The 17,001-nt window shown below is 38.0% G+C and overlaps 2 protein-coding genes across 2 annotated transcripts in view; both read right to left on the reverse strand.

The window, feature by feature from the left end:
• Positions 1 to 2,786, reverse strand: part of LOC306871710 (nucleus accumbens-associated protein 2-like) — a 34,103-nt gene extending 31,317 nt beyond the window's left edge. Inside the window, exon 1 of the mRNA XM_079419821.1 lies at positions 2,594 to 2,786. The gene's annotated coding sequence lies outside the window, so the exon portion shown is untranslated. The remainder of the gene's footprint in view (positions 1 to 2,593) is intronic.
• A 10,015-nt stretch (positions 2,787 to 12,801) lies between these two features.
• Positions 12,802 to 14,222, reverse strand: LOC306870651 (transmembrane protein 250-like). The gene has a single exon (XM_079418045.1). It carries the CDS (start codon positions 14,126 to 14,128, stop codon positions 13,709 to 13,711), a length of 420 nt encoding a protein of 139 aa, XP_079274171.1. The 5' UTR covers positions 14,129 to 14,222; the 3' UTR covers positions 12,802 to 13,708.
• Between the last annotated feature and the right edge of the window lie 2,779 nt (positions 14,223 to 17,001).

Raw genomic sequence — 17,001 nt, forward strand, 5'->3', positions numbered from 1 at the left:
GATGAAGAGAGCAAGCTTATTGTATTCAGATAACGCTCTCAGTAAAGGGGCCCATCAGGGTTCGGCCCAGAGAGCGCGTCAGACAAACCCAACAGACCTCGGCTGGCCCTTCAGCCCCATGTGGAATGTTTGGTAGAGCGAGGCCTCGGGAAGGCAACTCAGGACACAGTGCAAAAATACAGCTGCTGCGCGTCATCAGGGACGTGGCAGCTGGCCAAACCAAAGACAGCGTGCCTACAGGCATGCATTGAGCCCAAGAAACGCGGCCTTGTATATTGTGTGAGAACAAACGACGCACGGATGACGAGATAGCTTCAGAACCCAGTCAAACTCGCTGATGAGTTGGTTTACTGGCAGCAACTTTTATACCCACAAAATGGTTTATTACATTCATAATCATTTAGAAAATACATCACCACAGTGCCTGGTGGGTCGTGACCCAACAACAACAGACAAGCCAGGAAAAGAACAATGCTAAATGCAAATCTTAAAATGCAACAAAACATTCAGACATGCATAACGAGGATAGCAAAATAAACAGACTTGTAAAAGTCATAAGAAAACACTTCCCTATGTTTAGTTATTGATGTCAAAGGCTGTGTCCAATCCAACTCCTGGAGTAAATTCATTTTCTGTTTATAGAAGCTTGTCAAATTAGACTAATGCCAACCAGGATTATTAGAGTTAACAAACTAAATCCATAAAAATAAATTGCCAAAGCATCATTTCTAATTTTCACTTACTTGTACCAAAATAACTAAAACTGAAAAAAGAGATAAATACACATTTAAAAATAAACAATAACAAACAAAAATGAGTACACAGCAAAATTACTAAAACTTTAACTAAAATTAAAATGCAAAAATATATACAAAAATAAACAAATTCAAAACATTAAACGAAAATAACACTTCTTTCAATATGGATAGGTCGTGAGATATGCCCTCATCTTCAAAAACCATCAACACAACTACAGAAGGTCAAAGACAACGCAATATTAAATACATTCAAGGATGTGTGACCACAGTTTATTTTGTGAGTAGAGAAAAATCATTGATATTCAAGAAACATTTACAAACCAAAACGGTCAATGCCATGTACTGTAGGCCTGCAACTAATAAACATTTCAATATTTTGAGTTGGTTAACGACAAATGACTGTTTTCAAGGCTGTGAGCACATATTTAAGATTCAGCCACCGAAAAACCCATATGTGCATCGAAACGGTGATGTATTCATATTCAGCACATTTGCAGTAACAGCTGGTGTGGATTTTACAGCAGTGTGTAGCTGTGAAAAGAAGCTCTGTGACTCTACGGGCCTGGAAATATGCCACCATAGTCCAAAAACTACCTCAAAATCTCTTCACACGCTCGTCCTGAGGAGGAACCCAGAAAAGCAGACATTTGGTACGGCAGCAAGGCTGTCTTTCAGTAAGGGATATGACACTAAATGCACACTGTTCTGTTAAAATGACTTACTGTGCACACACAAAATATTTGTTAGATATCATCTAGATGGAGACAGTGAAATCTTATGCAGGAAATGCCATGGAGCACATGTTAGTAGCATAGGAAAGGAGGCATTGTGCAGAGTCACATGTCTTGGAAACTAGACAGCACACACACACACTCCATGTGGCTATACACTCTCTCCTCTGACCAAACTTCCTTTCTCCAATTTAGTCATCGTCTGAATAATCTTAAAGCAACAAACACTCAACCGAAACTAAAGATCAGCCCCAGACCTGTCTGAACACACTGTGTGTGAACTGGAGATCAAAATCCGTCTCAAACCGTTAGTTTATCTCATTGAGTGTGCGGCCGTGTCTCTGTTCATGTGGTTTCAGAATTAAAAATGACATCCGGTTACAATGAATAAATCAACTGCTGAGGAATCATGCTACAATGAACTTCTTTTACAAATAAAAAGTTGCAACTGGAGATCATCAGCATGCTGTCACAGAATGAAGCAGATACAATCAAATGTAATTTACCTCTGTGTGACTTCAATCTGTATGAGTAAAAAAACAAAAACAAACATTGATCTGTTTGTTTTCTGTATTAAGGTACTCCAAAGTTCTTCAAAGAATATCACAGCCCAAAAACGTGTAACAGGACGCTACCATTTTCAGATGTAGTACCATGGAGGCATGTCCAAAAACAGTACTTGACAGGCCTTAGGCAGTTTTGCAAAAGTGAGTTGTAACAGTGTAACCATCATCATCGTCATCATCAATCTAGATTAAATCACTAATAAACTCGAACACACGCGCGCGCACGTTCTCATATTCTGCTCGCAAAATCACATTCCACCGAATCCACCTGCATTCCTTCACTGCCACACTTTTATTTTATTAAAAAAAAAAAAAAAAAACTTTCATAAGCTAAAAACAAATGACTTGAATTTGAGGCTTATTTTCACGAGGTTAGAGCAAACCCTAAGTTTCAGTATATGACATTACCAGCCGCACTGAAATCTGATCAGTGACTCTGAATCATACAAATATATAAAGTAGGAAATAAAATATGGCCCCATATGCGTCATGCAGTCCTGCCATCAAGACCCAAACATGATGCGTGTCATATATTTACCCGGCGAGTGTCTCCTCCATATAAGAGCGCGACGCTCTGTAGCGGCGTATTTCTGTGGATGTGATGTGAAGTTTCCAGCGGGGTCCGTGTTCAGCCAGACCCTCCTCACCTCCACTGCTCTCTCCCTACAACACTAGCGCTCTCCCCATTTGCCTCTGTCTGGAGTCTCTCTCTCTCTCTCTCTCTCTCTCTCAGTTCAGGAAGTGATTTCGCGTTCAGTCTGACATCATTCTCGAACGCTTTCAGGAGTTTTTAAAGACACAGTCGGACCGTCCCGTACAGTTCATAGCTAATGAACAATTATGGCAAGCCGTTTTAACATTTAATCCTCAGATGTAACCAGGGACGTGCACAGACATTTTGAGGGGCAGGGGCTCAAATGGAAAAAGGGCACTTCTCATATTTATTAAAAAAAAAAAATTCTAAACAAAACGTTAAATATATTAGGGGTGTGCGATATTGACAAAAATATAGGCCTTTATCTCAATATTTTCTAAGATTTTATCGATAACAATAATTAGACGATATTTTGCTGAGTGTGTTATTGTGCTAATATCTTAAGGACTACCGTGGACAGTTGACTCCTAAAGATTTTGATATTTTGCATATTCAGTGTGGAGATCAGTTCACAATAAGTTTCCAATAAGTATAAATAGATTTTTTTGACCTTTTATGGGCATTTTTTACCTTTATAAAGCCTTTTTTTTTCTAAAAGTGTGGATCATCTTTTTATGTCCTGTTACCAAGCAAATGAAATCAGTATTGACAAAATTATTTTTTGTTTAATGCAGGACATGAATGCATTTAACCTGCAGTTAAATGCATTAATACTGCATCAATATTTTAAACATAAAACGCTGAATACTGATATTTGAAATTAATATTTTTTTCAAAATAAAGATTCTTTAAATGTGAAATTAAACCACCAGTAGGTGGCAGCAAGTCACTGTTAATAAGTGAGTCATTGCGATTGAACCGATTTATTAAGGAACAAAACAGAATCATGTTGCTCAGAGACGCAAATTGGAATGATATTTGTTGGCGAAATAGAGCAAAAGCAGTCAAATATTGTGTCTAGACTAAAACATAAGTGTCTTAATATTAAATTCATGTTTATTTAGCTGCTATATAAAATCAATATCACGTTTGTAATATCTTGAATTTTGTAATCATTCTAAATGCATTTTAATAAACTGAATCATGCAGTGAAAGAACGCACACTGGGCTAACCTACTAGACTTCCTATTGCCTTAGCTGAACTTTAGCTAACTTACATGGTAGCTGAGTCATGGATGTTAGCAAGACAAATGAACTATATATTGCCTTTTGTCTTTTGGATAATTAGCTGTAAATTGGAGGCACAGGTAATTAGTCTTTTGTTCATCACCACTCACCTCTACAGCAAGACAATCAGAACTGGAAAGGGAGGGAGGCTCTCTCTCTGTAATTGTGTTGCTCTGAGCAATGTGTGCTAAATTGATCAGACTCAACATTTCCCGACATGACCTAATATTTAGATTTTTTACTTGTTTGACTGGGAAACACACAGAAACACACACACGCACTTTCTCTCGAGGAAGAAGGGCAGGTGCCCAAGCCCCCTTTGATGTATATTTGCACGTGCCTGAATGTAACTATATTCAAGTACTTAAGTAATTAATGATAATGTACAGGCAGTTTGGTATTATTCCAAATAAACTCAGACTTGGTGATTATTCACCAAAGCAGATCACCTTCAAGGAACTTATCTATAGTGAAAATGACAGTCTGGCTGTATTTTATATCTACTTTATCATGACCACTTAATGAATACAAACATAAATGTAGGCCTATATGAGACAGAACACTGCTACTTTATGTAGAAAACCAGGTTTCCATGTTGAGTGGTCAGTTATACAGTTTAGCACTGGAGGACTGTTATTGCTCACACACAGGGGTGGACTGGGGCCAAAAAGTGGCCCTGGACTTTTTGGCACAAAGCGGCCAACCAAACCCAGTCCGCAACACACCACACCACAACATAAATATGAGTGACATATTCTTGACATTATAATTGATCTTTTCTGGTGTACATGGCAAATAGTAAATAATTTTAAAGAACTTTTATGAGGGACAGTTTAATATCATTAAAGTTAAATACCAATATTATCAGTCCATATGACACACAATGCTCTGGTATTGTCTAGAAGACTTGAATAGTGCAGAATGCGGACTGTTATGGTGCCTTTTGGTCATATACAGAAATAAATTACATTTTAAAACATCCTATTTAAAACCACTATTTTAAGTGTAATATTTCATAATATTAGTCTATTGTTTTACTGTATTTTTTGATCAAATAAACTCAATCTTCTTTCAAATAAATAAATCAAAAGCTGTAATTATTTCAAACTTTTAACCACCAGTGTGTATATAAAATAGGCTAACGCATGTGAATTAATAAGCAAATTATATTTTTATTAGGCCTATAAATCACTTTCCTATGCACAGCACTCGAAAGCAAAAGTCTTCAGATTTACAATGTTCTAGAGTAAGATTGAGAATGTTTTTATAGATTTTTAAACATTTTCTTAGAAGAAAGCAGATTTACATGAACTCTTATCTCATGTCTGCTGAAAACTGCATTATGTAGCCTACATTGTGACGATTCGAATAACGGCATTAAAAACTGAGAAATTTGTAAAGGCCAGTAGTTGTTTGCATTACTGAAAATTAATGTCTGCCGTTTAACTAAACGGTTAGCAAATATTTCTGAATTGTCTCGTCAGCCTCTGTGAACGGTAAATACCACCTTCTACACTTTGATTGGCTATTTCTTACATTTTGACATTGACCAGAATTGACCAAATTAATTAGAACTTTTTAATGTAGTGGTCCACGCGGCCCGGGCCATTCATCTGGGCTGATGGAAGGATATATGTACATTTACTACAATAAATTTTTTATATATATTACGCAAAGGGCAGGCCCACATTGTACAAGGGCCCACCGGGAAAACTCCCGGTGCTCCAGATGGCCAGTCCGCCACTGCTCACACATAATACAACCCGGATTCCGGAAATGTTGGGACGTTTTTTAAATTTGAATAAACTGAAAACTAAAAGCCTTTCAACTCAAATGAGCCAATATTTTATTCACAATAGAACATAGAGAACATAACAAATGTTTAAACTGAGAAATGTATACACTAAATGAGCTCAATTCAAATTTGATGCCTGCTACAGGTCTCAAAAAAGTTGCCACATATTGTCCCTGTGAATTTGTCCAACCATTCACCTCACTGGCAACAGTCCTGACCATTTAGTTTTGCTAGTTTCATGTTGTGTGTTGTGTATATCACTTACTCCACAATCTCTATTTTGTCACATAATGTAATATTTTACTCGCAAATCAATATCTCATATCAATGTTTTTTATTAATTTGCTAAGTGTAATGAGCAGGATAATGTAGGAGAGCACGGGGCACAAACTAACGCGAGGTAAGTGGTAACACACGTGGTTTAACTATTTCCACATATTCTAGAATAACAACATTTATGGTATTTAGTTGCCATGTCAACACTATTTAGAGAAAAAAAAGTGCACCAAAATTAAAACATAATTTGAAGATATCACTGAACATTTATTTTACCATAGTAAAAGTATAATTTCTGTCTTAAGTAATTTTTTTAAATCTTAGTTTTTAGTATTTAGTAAATTCCAGTTGCGCAGATGAAGAACGGTGCAACACTGCCTTACTGTCACAGTTCTGTTTACTTAGTTTCATTATCATGGACTTTTATTTTGTTCTCTGTAGTTTTCTGTCTTCCTTTGTTCGGTTTTCCCGCCACTCTTTAGTTGTCATGGTTATTCATTCAATAAAATCGGGTGTTTATCGTTACTGCCCTCATTTGTCTTTTATTTAAGTTGCTGCTGTTTTACCCTCAGTTGTCTGGTCTTGTCTGGGTTATACAGAGCTGTCTCACTATCTGTTGATTTATTTAATATACCTTGTTTGATTTTCATCATCGCCTTCATATTTGGATGAATCGTGACCGTTACAATGTGCCCGCTATAATTAAACTGTGCTTTTCTTTGACATTTTTTTTCACTGAACAATTTTTTTTTTTTTTTTTTTTTTTATCCACTTGATATTTGCTCTTCTCCAATATAGAAATAAGTTTAAAAAACAAGATTTGTGCCTAGTGTTTAAGATTTTGAAAACGACATACTGTAAGAATGAACAATGCAATAAGAATGTGGAAAACTAAAAAAAAAAAAAGTGGAATGTGGAGTGTTGTTTCTTATGCTCAAATAGCGTTTAAAAAGCTTATTTTTCAGGCTAGACCAGCCAATGCGCATGCGTAGTTCCAATGCGCTGCTCTAGCCTCCGTTCGTTTTAATGGGAACCGGAGGCCGCTGCAGTGACGCAATGACTTTACCAATCAACGATTGGCCCTTTCATTTAGAAGGCGGGACTATCCCGCCATATTGCATGTTGCAGTTTATCCCATTCATAAGTATAGGAGTAAAGCGTCTTTGTATTTCTATATTCTTTGATTCACACAAACTGAGAAAGTCAAAAAGTGCTAGGTTGTGCACCGCTCTCCCCTACTAGTCAGCTTGTCATAGACACTTCAAAGTATGGCTTGCTTAGAATAGTTAGGTATACATCTCAGCATGGACAGTGATAGCAATTAGGCTATGTTCAGACTGTAGGCAAATCAGATTTTTTCTTAAATCAGATCTTTTCAGGCAGACTGTCCGCACTATTAATTGCAAGTTATCAAATCCAATTTGTATGCTTTGGTAATGATGCAAGGTAACTTCTCCAGAGTTTGGAGTTAAAAATTATATTTCCCAGTTCAACCTCACAACCTGTCTGGGTTTCCCGGGTCTGTCTGGCGGGCTCTCTCATCATTTGAACATGGTGTTCAATATGGCCAAACAATGACCTGCACATAAGTCCATTAACAGAACACTGCTTGGGTGAAGTCTCCCAGGAGTTGCATGGATTCCCAGTTGGCACCTCTTCTAGGGCCTCAAATAGGGTCTCTATGAAGGCTGAATACTCTGAATTGCAGTTTGGTGCATGGGGACAGATCACAGTAAGACCCTCTACAACAGTAGTTCTCAACTCCAGTCCTCAGGACCCACTGCTCTGCACACTTTGTATGTATTCCTTAATGAACACACTTGATTCAGATCATCAGCTCATTGGGAGAGAGATCTATGACCTGAACTGAGTGTGTCAGATTCGGTTGCCGTGATTTTGCCAAGTAAGACATGTTCCTGGATCTTTTATCGATCCTGGATCAACATTATTGTCCAAAAATATAAACTTTACCCAATCCCTACCCTACCCATAATTTATCCCTAAAGGAAATGATAGCTGATTAAGAAGGGTGTAGAAGAACCTAACCCTGATTCAAGATTCAAGATTTCAAAATTTTTATTCGTCACATACACAATTATACAGAATATAACCAGCAGTGAAATGTAAGTCAGGTCCGCTCCAAGGACAGTGCAATTGTATAGAATACAAATATTAAGAAAAAGAAAAGTAGTAAAAAAATAAAAGAATAAAATAAAATAAAAGATAAAAAAATATAAATATAAATGTGCAGGTCAGTATGTTGTTGACATAAATAGTAATATAACAGGAATGTGCAAAAGAATGTGCAAAAAAGTTGTACAGGGTATTTAAATAGCAGCATATGAGGTAGAAGAAATTATGAATAGCTTATTGATATAGTGATGTTAACATGGAGTCAAGTGATGTTATGACACAGAGTTAGAGTTTAGGAGCCTGATGGCCTGGGGGAAGAAGCTCCTCCTAAGTCTCTCAGTTTTTGCCATCAGGCTACGGAAGCGCTTACCAGATGGAAGCAAAGTGAATAGACGGTTACCAGGGTGATTTAAGTCCTTGATGATTTTGACAGCTCTACTTTTGCAGCGTTTGAGGTAGATGTCCTGCAGAGAGGGGAGAGCAGACCCTGAGATGCGCACAGCTAAGCGCACAACTCTCTGTAGTGCTTTGCAGTCCTGATTGGAGCTGTTTCCATACCACACTGAGATGCACTGAGTCAATACACTTTCTATGGTCCCTGAATCAACAAGGATGTTGATCCAGGAAAATATTGTACTTGGTGAAATCATGCTCACCGTCAGATTCAGAAATATACAAAATATGCAGTGCAGTGGGTCTTGAGGACTGGAGTTGAGAACCATTGCTTAACAACACAAAGTTGCACTGAGAAGACCTTTTCAAGCCCTCATAAGTGGACCTTGAGGGCCAGAGTTGAGAAAATCTGCCCTAGTGTATAATATCATATTCTGTTGCTCATTTGTTGTGGGGTCCAAAATAATTTCAATGCTTAAAGTTGAGTGTGACTTAAATCACCCTAAATCATCTTTCAGAATGTTTTTCTGATTGACACTACTAGAGCTTTCCTAAATTAGCAAATAAAAAAATAAAAAAGGGAAAAGTCAAGAACTTATGATGTTTATTTAAATCTTGTACTCTTTTGTTAGTGGTATGTGAAACACTAAATGAGAACTGTAGAGGGGTGACTGAATAATTAACATTCCAGAGGCCACTATTGTGCAGAGTCATGCAACCCCTGAGTTTTCTATCACAAAGGGCATGTGAACAATTTGTCATTCCTAGCCTTCATGACCACATCACAAAGTACATGTCATTTCTAGTGCCTACACATGCCACTTAAACAATTGTAGCTCTGTAGTCACAACCAACAAGAAAAATCAAGTAATTGTGATGGACTGGATATTTTTGAGACTTCTTTACCAGTACTTCTACAGGTCTGACACTCATCAATTGCTTCCTTTCTGCCTCACGCTAGATTGCAGAAATATTTGACTGGACTGCAAAGTGTTTTAAAGCTATATTCTTCCAAATTGCAAAACTCTAGTTATAAAATACCAATATATCATATCATGTTTGTTAAGGTATGCACAATATAAATTGGGAGTTCCACTGTTTCAAAGATGTGTGGATATTTTGATGCCCCTTACTGCCAAGAAAGTAGTTAAGTGTGAAGTGATTACCTGAATGCCATCATCCATTGTAATGGTGTTATTGGTCTCCCATAATAGTGGTAAAGTACACCGTGGATTTTGCCAGAGGTCCCCTATACATTTACATTTACATTTTTGCATTTAGCAGAAGCTTTTATCCAAAGCGACTTACAATGCATTCAAGTTACAGTTTTTACATTTTATCAGCTCTTGCTTTCCCTGGGAAATGCTATGTACACTATTACCTGGACTTGTAGCGATGCAGGAGAGCCAGTGAAAGCACACAGTGTGATACTAGACAGGCCTCTAAAAGATTAAGGAATACAACCTTAAGTATGGGCTGATATCAGCTAGGCTAGTCCAGTCAATGTGCATAGACCCCAAAGACCCCCTGCATCAACACCCAGAGCTCACTGAGAATCTATTGTCTCTTTCTGTGTTTGATTTGTTTTTGCTTTGTTGACAGTATATGTTTCATTAATTTATTCCTTGTTTAGTTCTAGTACTATAAATTGTTCTTGCCAGTGCTTGTCTTGCCTAGCCTTGTCTAGTCTTGCCGTATCTTGTCCTGCCCTAATGCGAGTTTTGCCTTTAGTTTGTTACTCAGCTGTCAACTAGGGTCTCTATGAAGGCTGAATACTCTGAATTGCAGTTTGGTGCATGGGGACAGATCACAGTAAGACCCAGCTCTACAACAGTGGTTCTCAACTCCAGTCCTCAGGACCCACTGCTCTGCACACTTTGTATGTATTCCTTAATGAACACACTTGATTCAGATCATCAGCTCATTGGGAGAGAGACCTGAACCGAGTGTGTCAGATTCGGTTGCCGTGATTTTGCCAAGTAAGACATGTTCCTGCGGATCTTTTGTTGATCAACATTATTGTCCAAAAATATAGACTTTACCCAATCCCTACCCTACCCATAATTTATCCCTAAACTCAGAGGGAAATGATAGCTGATTAACAAGGGTGTAGAAGAACCTAACCCTGAACATACTGTTCACTTGTCAGAGGTCTTTTTGCCACTTTTCCACTGCATGGTACGGTTCGGTACGGTTCACTTTTGGGGGGTTTTCCACTGGGTACAGTACCTGGTACTTTTTTTAGTACCACCTCGGCCGAGGTTACAAGCGAACCGTACCGTTACCAAAACGTGACGTGTAAACTCTGGTGATCACTGATTGATCACTGACACAACAGACCCGCTAGATTTAAATCAGCACAGCCAGCGAAAGATCAAGCGCAACTGTTTTGAATGAGCGCAACTTCCTTTTAACAACCAAAAATGGCTGTTTCATTGTCTGTTGAGGAAGTACAGACGTTCCTCTCGTTGATAGCCGAGGAGCGGATCCAGCGAGAGCGTGATGGAGCGATGCGGAATAAAAACGTTTTTCCAGGAGTCACGGCAGTAGAGACGGTGCAACTATAACGACACGTGAATAATCTCGCCCACTCTAAAGCCATACTAAACTGCAGTGGAAGTGCAAACCGAGTCGAACTGAACCGAGTGTACAATACTGTTCCTAGAGGGCCACTGTCCTTCAGCGTTTAGCTCTAACCCTAATCAAACACACCTGAACCAGCTCAACAACGACTTCAGGATCACTAGAAACTTCCAGCGTGGAGTACTGGAGCAGGTTGGAGCTGAAATCTACAGGATGCTGGCCCTCCAGGAGCAGAATTGGATACCCCTGTCTATGTGTTTACTCTTCTTATGCGCCTTCTGCTAAACTCTTTCAATGCATAACCTTGGATATTGCGGAGCCTCCTCGAAAAAAGTATAATTGGGACCAGTATATATTAACCTGAACACTTTGGTTCAACACTACACTGAAAATCATTGGTGAAGTTGTTCTCAAGAGTTGGTAAACTGAGGATATACTTACCAACCAAGGGATCAACTGATCAACTGATTAGAAAGTTACACCTGTGTCAGGTGAAGGTTTGTAAAGAATATGGGAAAGAACTGAGAAAAGTGGTTACTTTCCCTGCTCTTTGCATCTCAGGCTTATTCTCGTTTGTGCTGATCCATGTTCAGACTTTTTAGGGGCCACTGGATCTGTTGGAAGTTACCAAACTCATTTTCATCAACCAGTAAAGGGGCACTACATGCACTATGAATTTAAGATGATAGATTGACTGGAGAAGTGGGTGTTATTACTGCAACCTTCCTTCACCATCAAGCCTGGTTGCTAAATGTTAAGGATTCTACACCATCACACCTGGCATCTATGAGGTGTTCACTCAGATTAAATGGTAAAAAGAAACAGGCTTGTCTACCATGTAAAGTTAATGAGGAGGAAAGCACAACAGTTTGCACTGGGGAGACCTTGTTGATGAAACGTTCAAGCCAAAGACACCTTTGGTGCACACTGACATAATGGCCAGATAGATTAATTATGTAATATTTATGTTTATAGAACTTAATATATAGGACACCAAAAGCACAAGGACTTTTCATTCTTTGTATCATTCTGCTTGTCTTGTTTTCCTGTTCCAGACAGACTGTCAGACTGTGCATTAGTAAGATTTTTCAGTTTTTCTTTCAAAGGATTTTGTTACACCAGTAGGAGAACGCAATTCAAACTCATGGAATCGTTTGATCAACCGATTTGTTCAAAATACTGATTTATTTAGAAAAAAACACACCACTAATGTGTGTTGCTTGGTTCAACTGTGGCTTTTTTGGAACTATTTGACAAAGCAAAAATAGACAAAGTAACTGGCAATATTGTGTCTAAAAGGTTATTCGGTAATAACTTTATATGTTTATTGAACTTATGTATAAAAGTAATTTTCAGTTGTGCTGGCTCCTGTTACTCTAGTAACTTCTCAGAAACAGCCTAATCCACTGCTAATTCTAAAGTGATGATTTTTTAACTAGTAATGAATAATCTGAATCTTTAGCATAAGAAAGTAGTTCCACAAATAAGAGGGTCTTTGGGACACACCATACAAATACAATTCTAAGGGTCATATAAGCACAGCTTTTTTTGTGGATTTCAACCGAGTATAATGTAAAATAAGTGTTTATTTAGATTGTGTTAATTGCTTTAGCTGTTTTTATATATACATTTATCAGTTTTATTGTTCTCTGGATATCAGTATCGGCCTTAAAAACCCATATTGGTCAAACACAGAATATCCCAATGCATCTCTTTGAATCAAAATTAGGACACAATTGTCTAGGACACATTTATTATACACAGAAATCATAAACTACACACACCGGTAAGATTTACACAATTTTTATTCATAGTGATTTGATGCTGTTCCTGAGATGTTATTGAACTGTGCTACAACACAACAACTATTTGAGCAGGTCTGCAGTAGTAGATATATGTCCCTCCGAGAGAGTTCGTCATTTGACACAGGTGATCCTCCACTCATTCGGCAGCTGTACATTTGTCGGTCCATCAGGGCATTGACCCTTCTGGGTTGAGCTGTACAATGGCTTGTCTGAAATGTCACTGGTGTCCGTTCAGTTTCAGAACAAAAGACCATGCTTGGCCAAGTATGAGGCATATGATGTTTGATCCTCAAACAATAGGAGATTGTACTCACTCACTTTACTTTCATGCCAGGCTGGCGCCAATAACACCACACTAATGCAACATGGGGAATCAGACTCATGCTCTGATTGGCACCATACAAATAGTATGGTCTGAACACCGCAAGTAAGCTGAAAGAGGCCATTAATGAAGGATAATTCTGCATGAGAATGGAAGGAAGGAAAACCGAGATAAAATAGCACCTTCTCAAAAGCAAACATAAGAGGCGCATGCAGATCTAAAAATATATGAAACATTAGTTTACTGACATTAAAAACAAAATGTAAATCATATTTCCCTCCGCACAGTGTTAGAATACAACACATTTAATTAATATAAAATCTAAAAAAAGAAAAAAAACATGCACACATAACATTTTTCTTACACTGGAATGAGAAGCAAGCTGTGCAAAAGTATTTCAGCTTTTTTTTTAAAGTGTCGCACATATGTTCTCAGTTCTGTCAAGATGTGTAAAAGTTGCATGCTCAAAAAGCAAATCTAATTGAGTGTCTTTCAACACAGTGATCATTCAACCAGTCTGAACTTCACATATCTACAAAGACCATGAAACACCATCCCAGGCCTCCGATCAGAAACATGGTAACATGCATGCTGTATATAAACAGATCATTGAGGATGCCAAAGTCCAGCCGGCGGTGACCCAGCAGCAGTAGAATGACAGACAGCTTGTATTGAAGACGAAGGAAAATTCGCACGCTGACGTACTGCAGGCAGAAGAGTGCAGACAGTGCCACCCAGAGGAGGGAGGTAAAAAGGCTGCAGCCAAAATAGAGAAGGAACCGGATGAAACTATACATCCATCGAGACTTCAGGTACAGGTCAAAGTTGTTGTATTTGGTGCGTACGAGCTGGGCGGTGCGCGCCGGGCCACAGGCGGAGTGCATGCAGGTAGTGTGAGGGCCATGGAAGGAGCGAACCCTCCGTGGGATGGGAATGACAGGCATGGGTGGGCTTGAAAACCCCCTGGATTCAGGAAGGCCCACTTACAGGACTCTTCCAGTAACCCCAGGGCTGCATATTGCATAACAGGACCATCGGCAGCTAACTAAAACTCAGATGGATGTAAATGCGATGTTCCTATGACTAAGTGCACTGGCACTCATCCAGTGAGCATCTCCATAGCACTGAACCTCTGGAGAAAAAAAAGAAAAAAAGAATTAGTGATGTGCCAACATATCATCCAGGCAGATCGATCGGCTGATTTTTGGCTAATATGAGTAATTATGATTGTATACAAGTATAAAATACATAATACACAAGATACGAAAACTACGGTGACCATGAGATGACATATTCGGTTTACTTAACTCGTGGGAACGTGATAATATTTGTATATTATTATCATTATATTATATTAACTTTTAATCGCTCCCTCAACATAGCATCTTCTGGCCACGACATAAGGATGTCGTTACCTCGAGAAAATGATCTCGTGGCCATGACATATTATCACGTTCCCACGACAAAACTAAGTGAACCGAACATGTCACCTCGCGGTTAACGTAGATAACACATGCTTTGCTAGAAGATTTGCTAACAGCTTCAGAGACACTAAGTACCTTGTTAAACCTATTTACCTCCACTGGAAACACTGATGTTCTCTGATTATATAAGAAGACAGTTATGTTTACTTAAATTTTCACAGTCAGTTCTTCTACCATGTGGTTTGAAAATACAAACATACTTACTTTTGTCAACAAGGTAAGCTTGTAAAATACCATTTTCCATGTTTCTTTTTGGTTAATTGGTCAAGATCAGAACATATTCTAATTGAATCTGAATGACCCTGCTTATTGGGCAGTAAATTATTCTATTTAAAGCATGCAGACAGATGACAAAGCTGTACTAATGCTATTGATATTTACTTTAATGCATCAGGCACCCTGCTCTCCAGATACTAGTACTTGTATAAAAAAAAAAAAAAGGTCAACCTCAAAAATAATCAAAGTGCTGTAAATGTGCTATAAACGCAATGTTTAATTTAGATTACATTCATATCACTCTCACAGAATGCCTTCCCTTGAAAAAGGGGAGTACCATGGTACAATGATGGTATCACATAGTAATAACATGATACAGAACGAATACCATAATCATAAACCATGATATTTCTATAGTATTATAACTATCCTGTATTTATAACAAAGTATTTGCACAGTACTCAAAATAATTTAATGGTACTGGGCCCAAAATTCATAGTACTGGGTTTTGTGAAGGTTTAAGTGTTAAAAGAACATAAGGAGAATTTTCGTTTTTATGTAAACATGCTGAAATCGGACTATATTTCATGTAATGGTTATTCTATAAGTGCAAGGCCTCATATAAAGCTGTTCAACAGGCAGATCACATTATCACTCACCTCTCGTCATACACTTCACATATTACATATTATATATACATCAAATGTGATTATATATAGAATAAGTGAAGCAAAACTCACATGCGTTTATGCTGCATTCATCTGCTGGCGATGTGCTGTGGCGCGGAACACGGTCTGTCGCAAAACACACGGGCCCGCTGGTTACTATGACAACAGTCGGACAATTTAAAGGCGCAGGCTCATCTTTAAAAAAAAAAAAAAAGACGACAGTGAGCGTTTCTATTTTCTTTTTCTTCTTAAAGATTTAGGATATTATTATCAGAATAGTTAATGCTGGTTAAATTAGCAGTGGTCTCTTGTTTTGAGTCTCAGGTGCCTTCTGTAGATATTTTTATATTCGGCCGACTTTTTTCATAAATATAAGTATAATGTAATATAAATATAAGTAGCCTAAATAATATTAATAGATTCATCCACAAGTCTTGAGTGAACTAACAAACTTAAGTCTATATAAATAATTGAATTAAATTTTTACAGTGGGTCAAACTTAATCCTCACAATGCCATCTGGTAATTTTAGATATAAGCCAAAAAACAATTTCTCCCAACAGTAGCTTTAAAATAGTCTCCATGCACTTTGCTCTGAATTGAATGCTCTCGCAACATCTGACAGACAGTAACAGAAATGCCATAATGTTGCCTATCTGCATGCATTCATACTCAAGTTGTTCTTTTTAACTTTTTATGTGAGTATGTGTGTGCTTGTTTTGACCATAGGCCTATTTGTGAGGAGCAAATGTACTCCTCACTTATATTGTGAAATACTTTGACAATGCACTAGTGAGGACAATTTACTGGTCCTCACCTGTTAAAAAGGCTTATAAATCAGCCAAAAGATGTTTTGATGTAAATCTAGTGTTCTGCACATGATTCTGTGATGGTTAAGCTAAGGAGTGGTTGGGTTAGCTGATGGAAAACATCATTAACCTGATAGAAAATCAATGGAAGTATATGCAATGTCCTCACTAAGATATAGAGAATTAAACCTGTGTGTGTGTGTGTGTGTGTGTGTGTGTGAGAGAGATCCCTCATAAAGTTGATTTGACCTCTGCCTAACTTTTCCAGTGCACTGCACAGCTCTGCACATCTGCAGATTTATGGCATGACTGTACGATTGCATCCTGCCTATTTGTCAGATGGCCAGATAGTGAGCGGAGCAGCACATCTCGCCGCAGATAAATCATAACGAGAGCCGCTTTTAAAAAGAGTTTATTATGATCGTTAATGGGGCGCCCGATCATTTTTGCAAGATTTAAAGACATATTATGCAAAATCTGAAAAACAAACCTTATAATACTTAATCAAACATGCATAAAGCCATCAGTAGGGCTAAATAAATTTTCCCAATTAACTTGCTTTAAAAGATTGTGATTGCTTTTACTAATTTAATCAACAGTGTAATAATTTCAGCAGCAGTCAGGGTGGAAGATGAGCTTTC

The sequence above is a fragment of the Barbus barbus genome, assembly GCF_936440315.1.
Source record: "Barbus barbus genome assembly, chromosome: 6".
In the NCBI taxonomy this organism is placed as follows: domain Eukaryota; kingdom Metazoa; phylum Chordata; class Actinopteri; order Cypriniformes; family Cyprinidae; genus Barbus; species Barbus barbus.

Bases quoted from the DNA above. Each gene is read 5' to 3' on its own strand.
- LOC306870651 (XM_079418045.1), bottom strand. From the start codon at position 14,128: ATGCCTGTCATTCCCATCCCACGGAGGGTTCGCTCCTTCCATGGCCCT.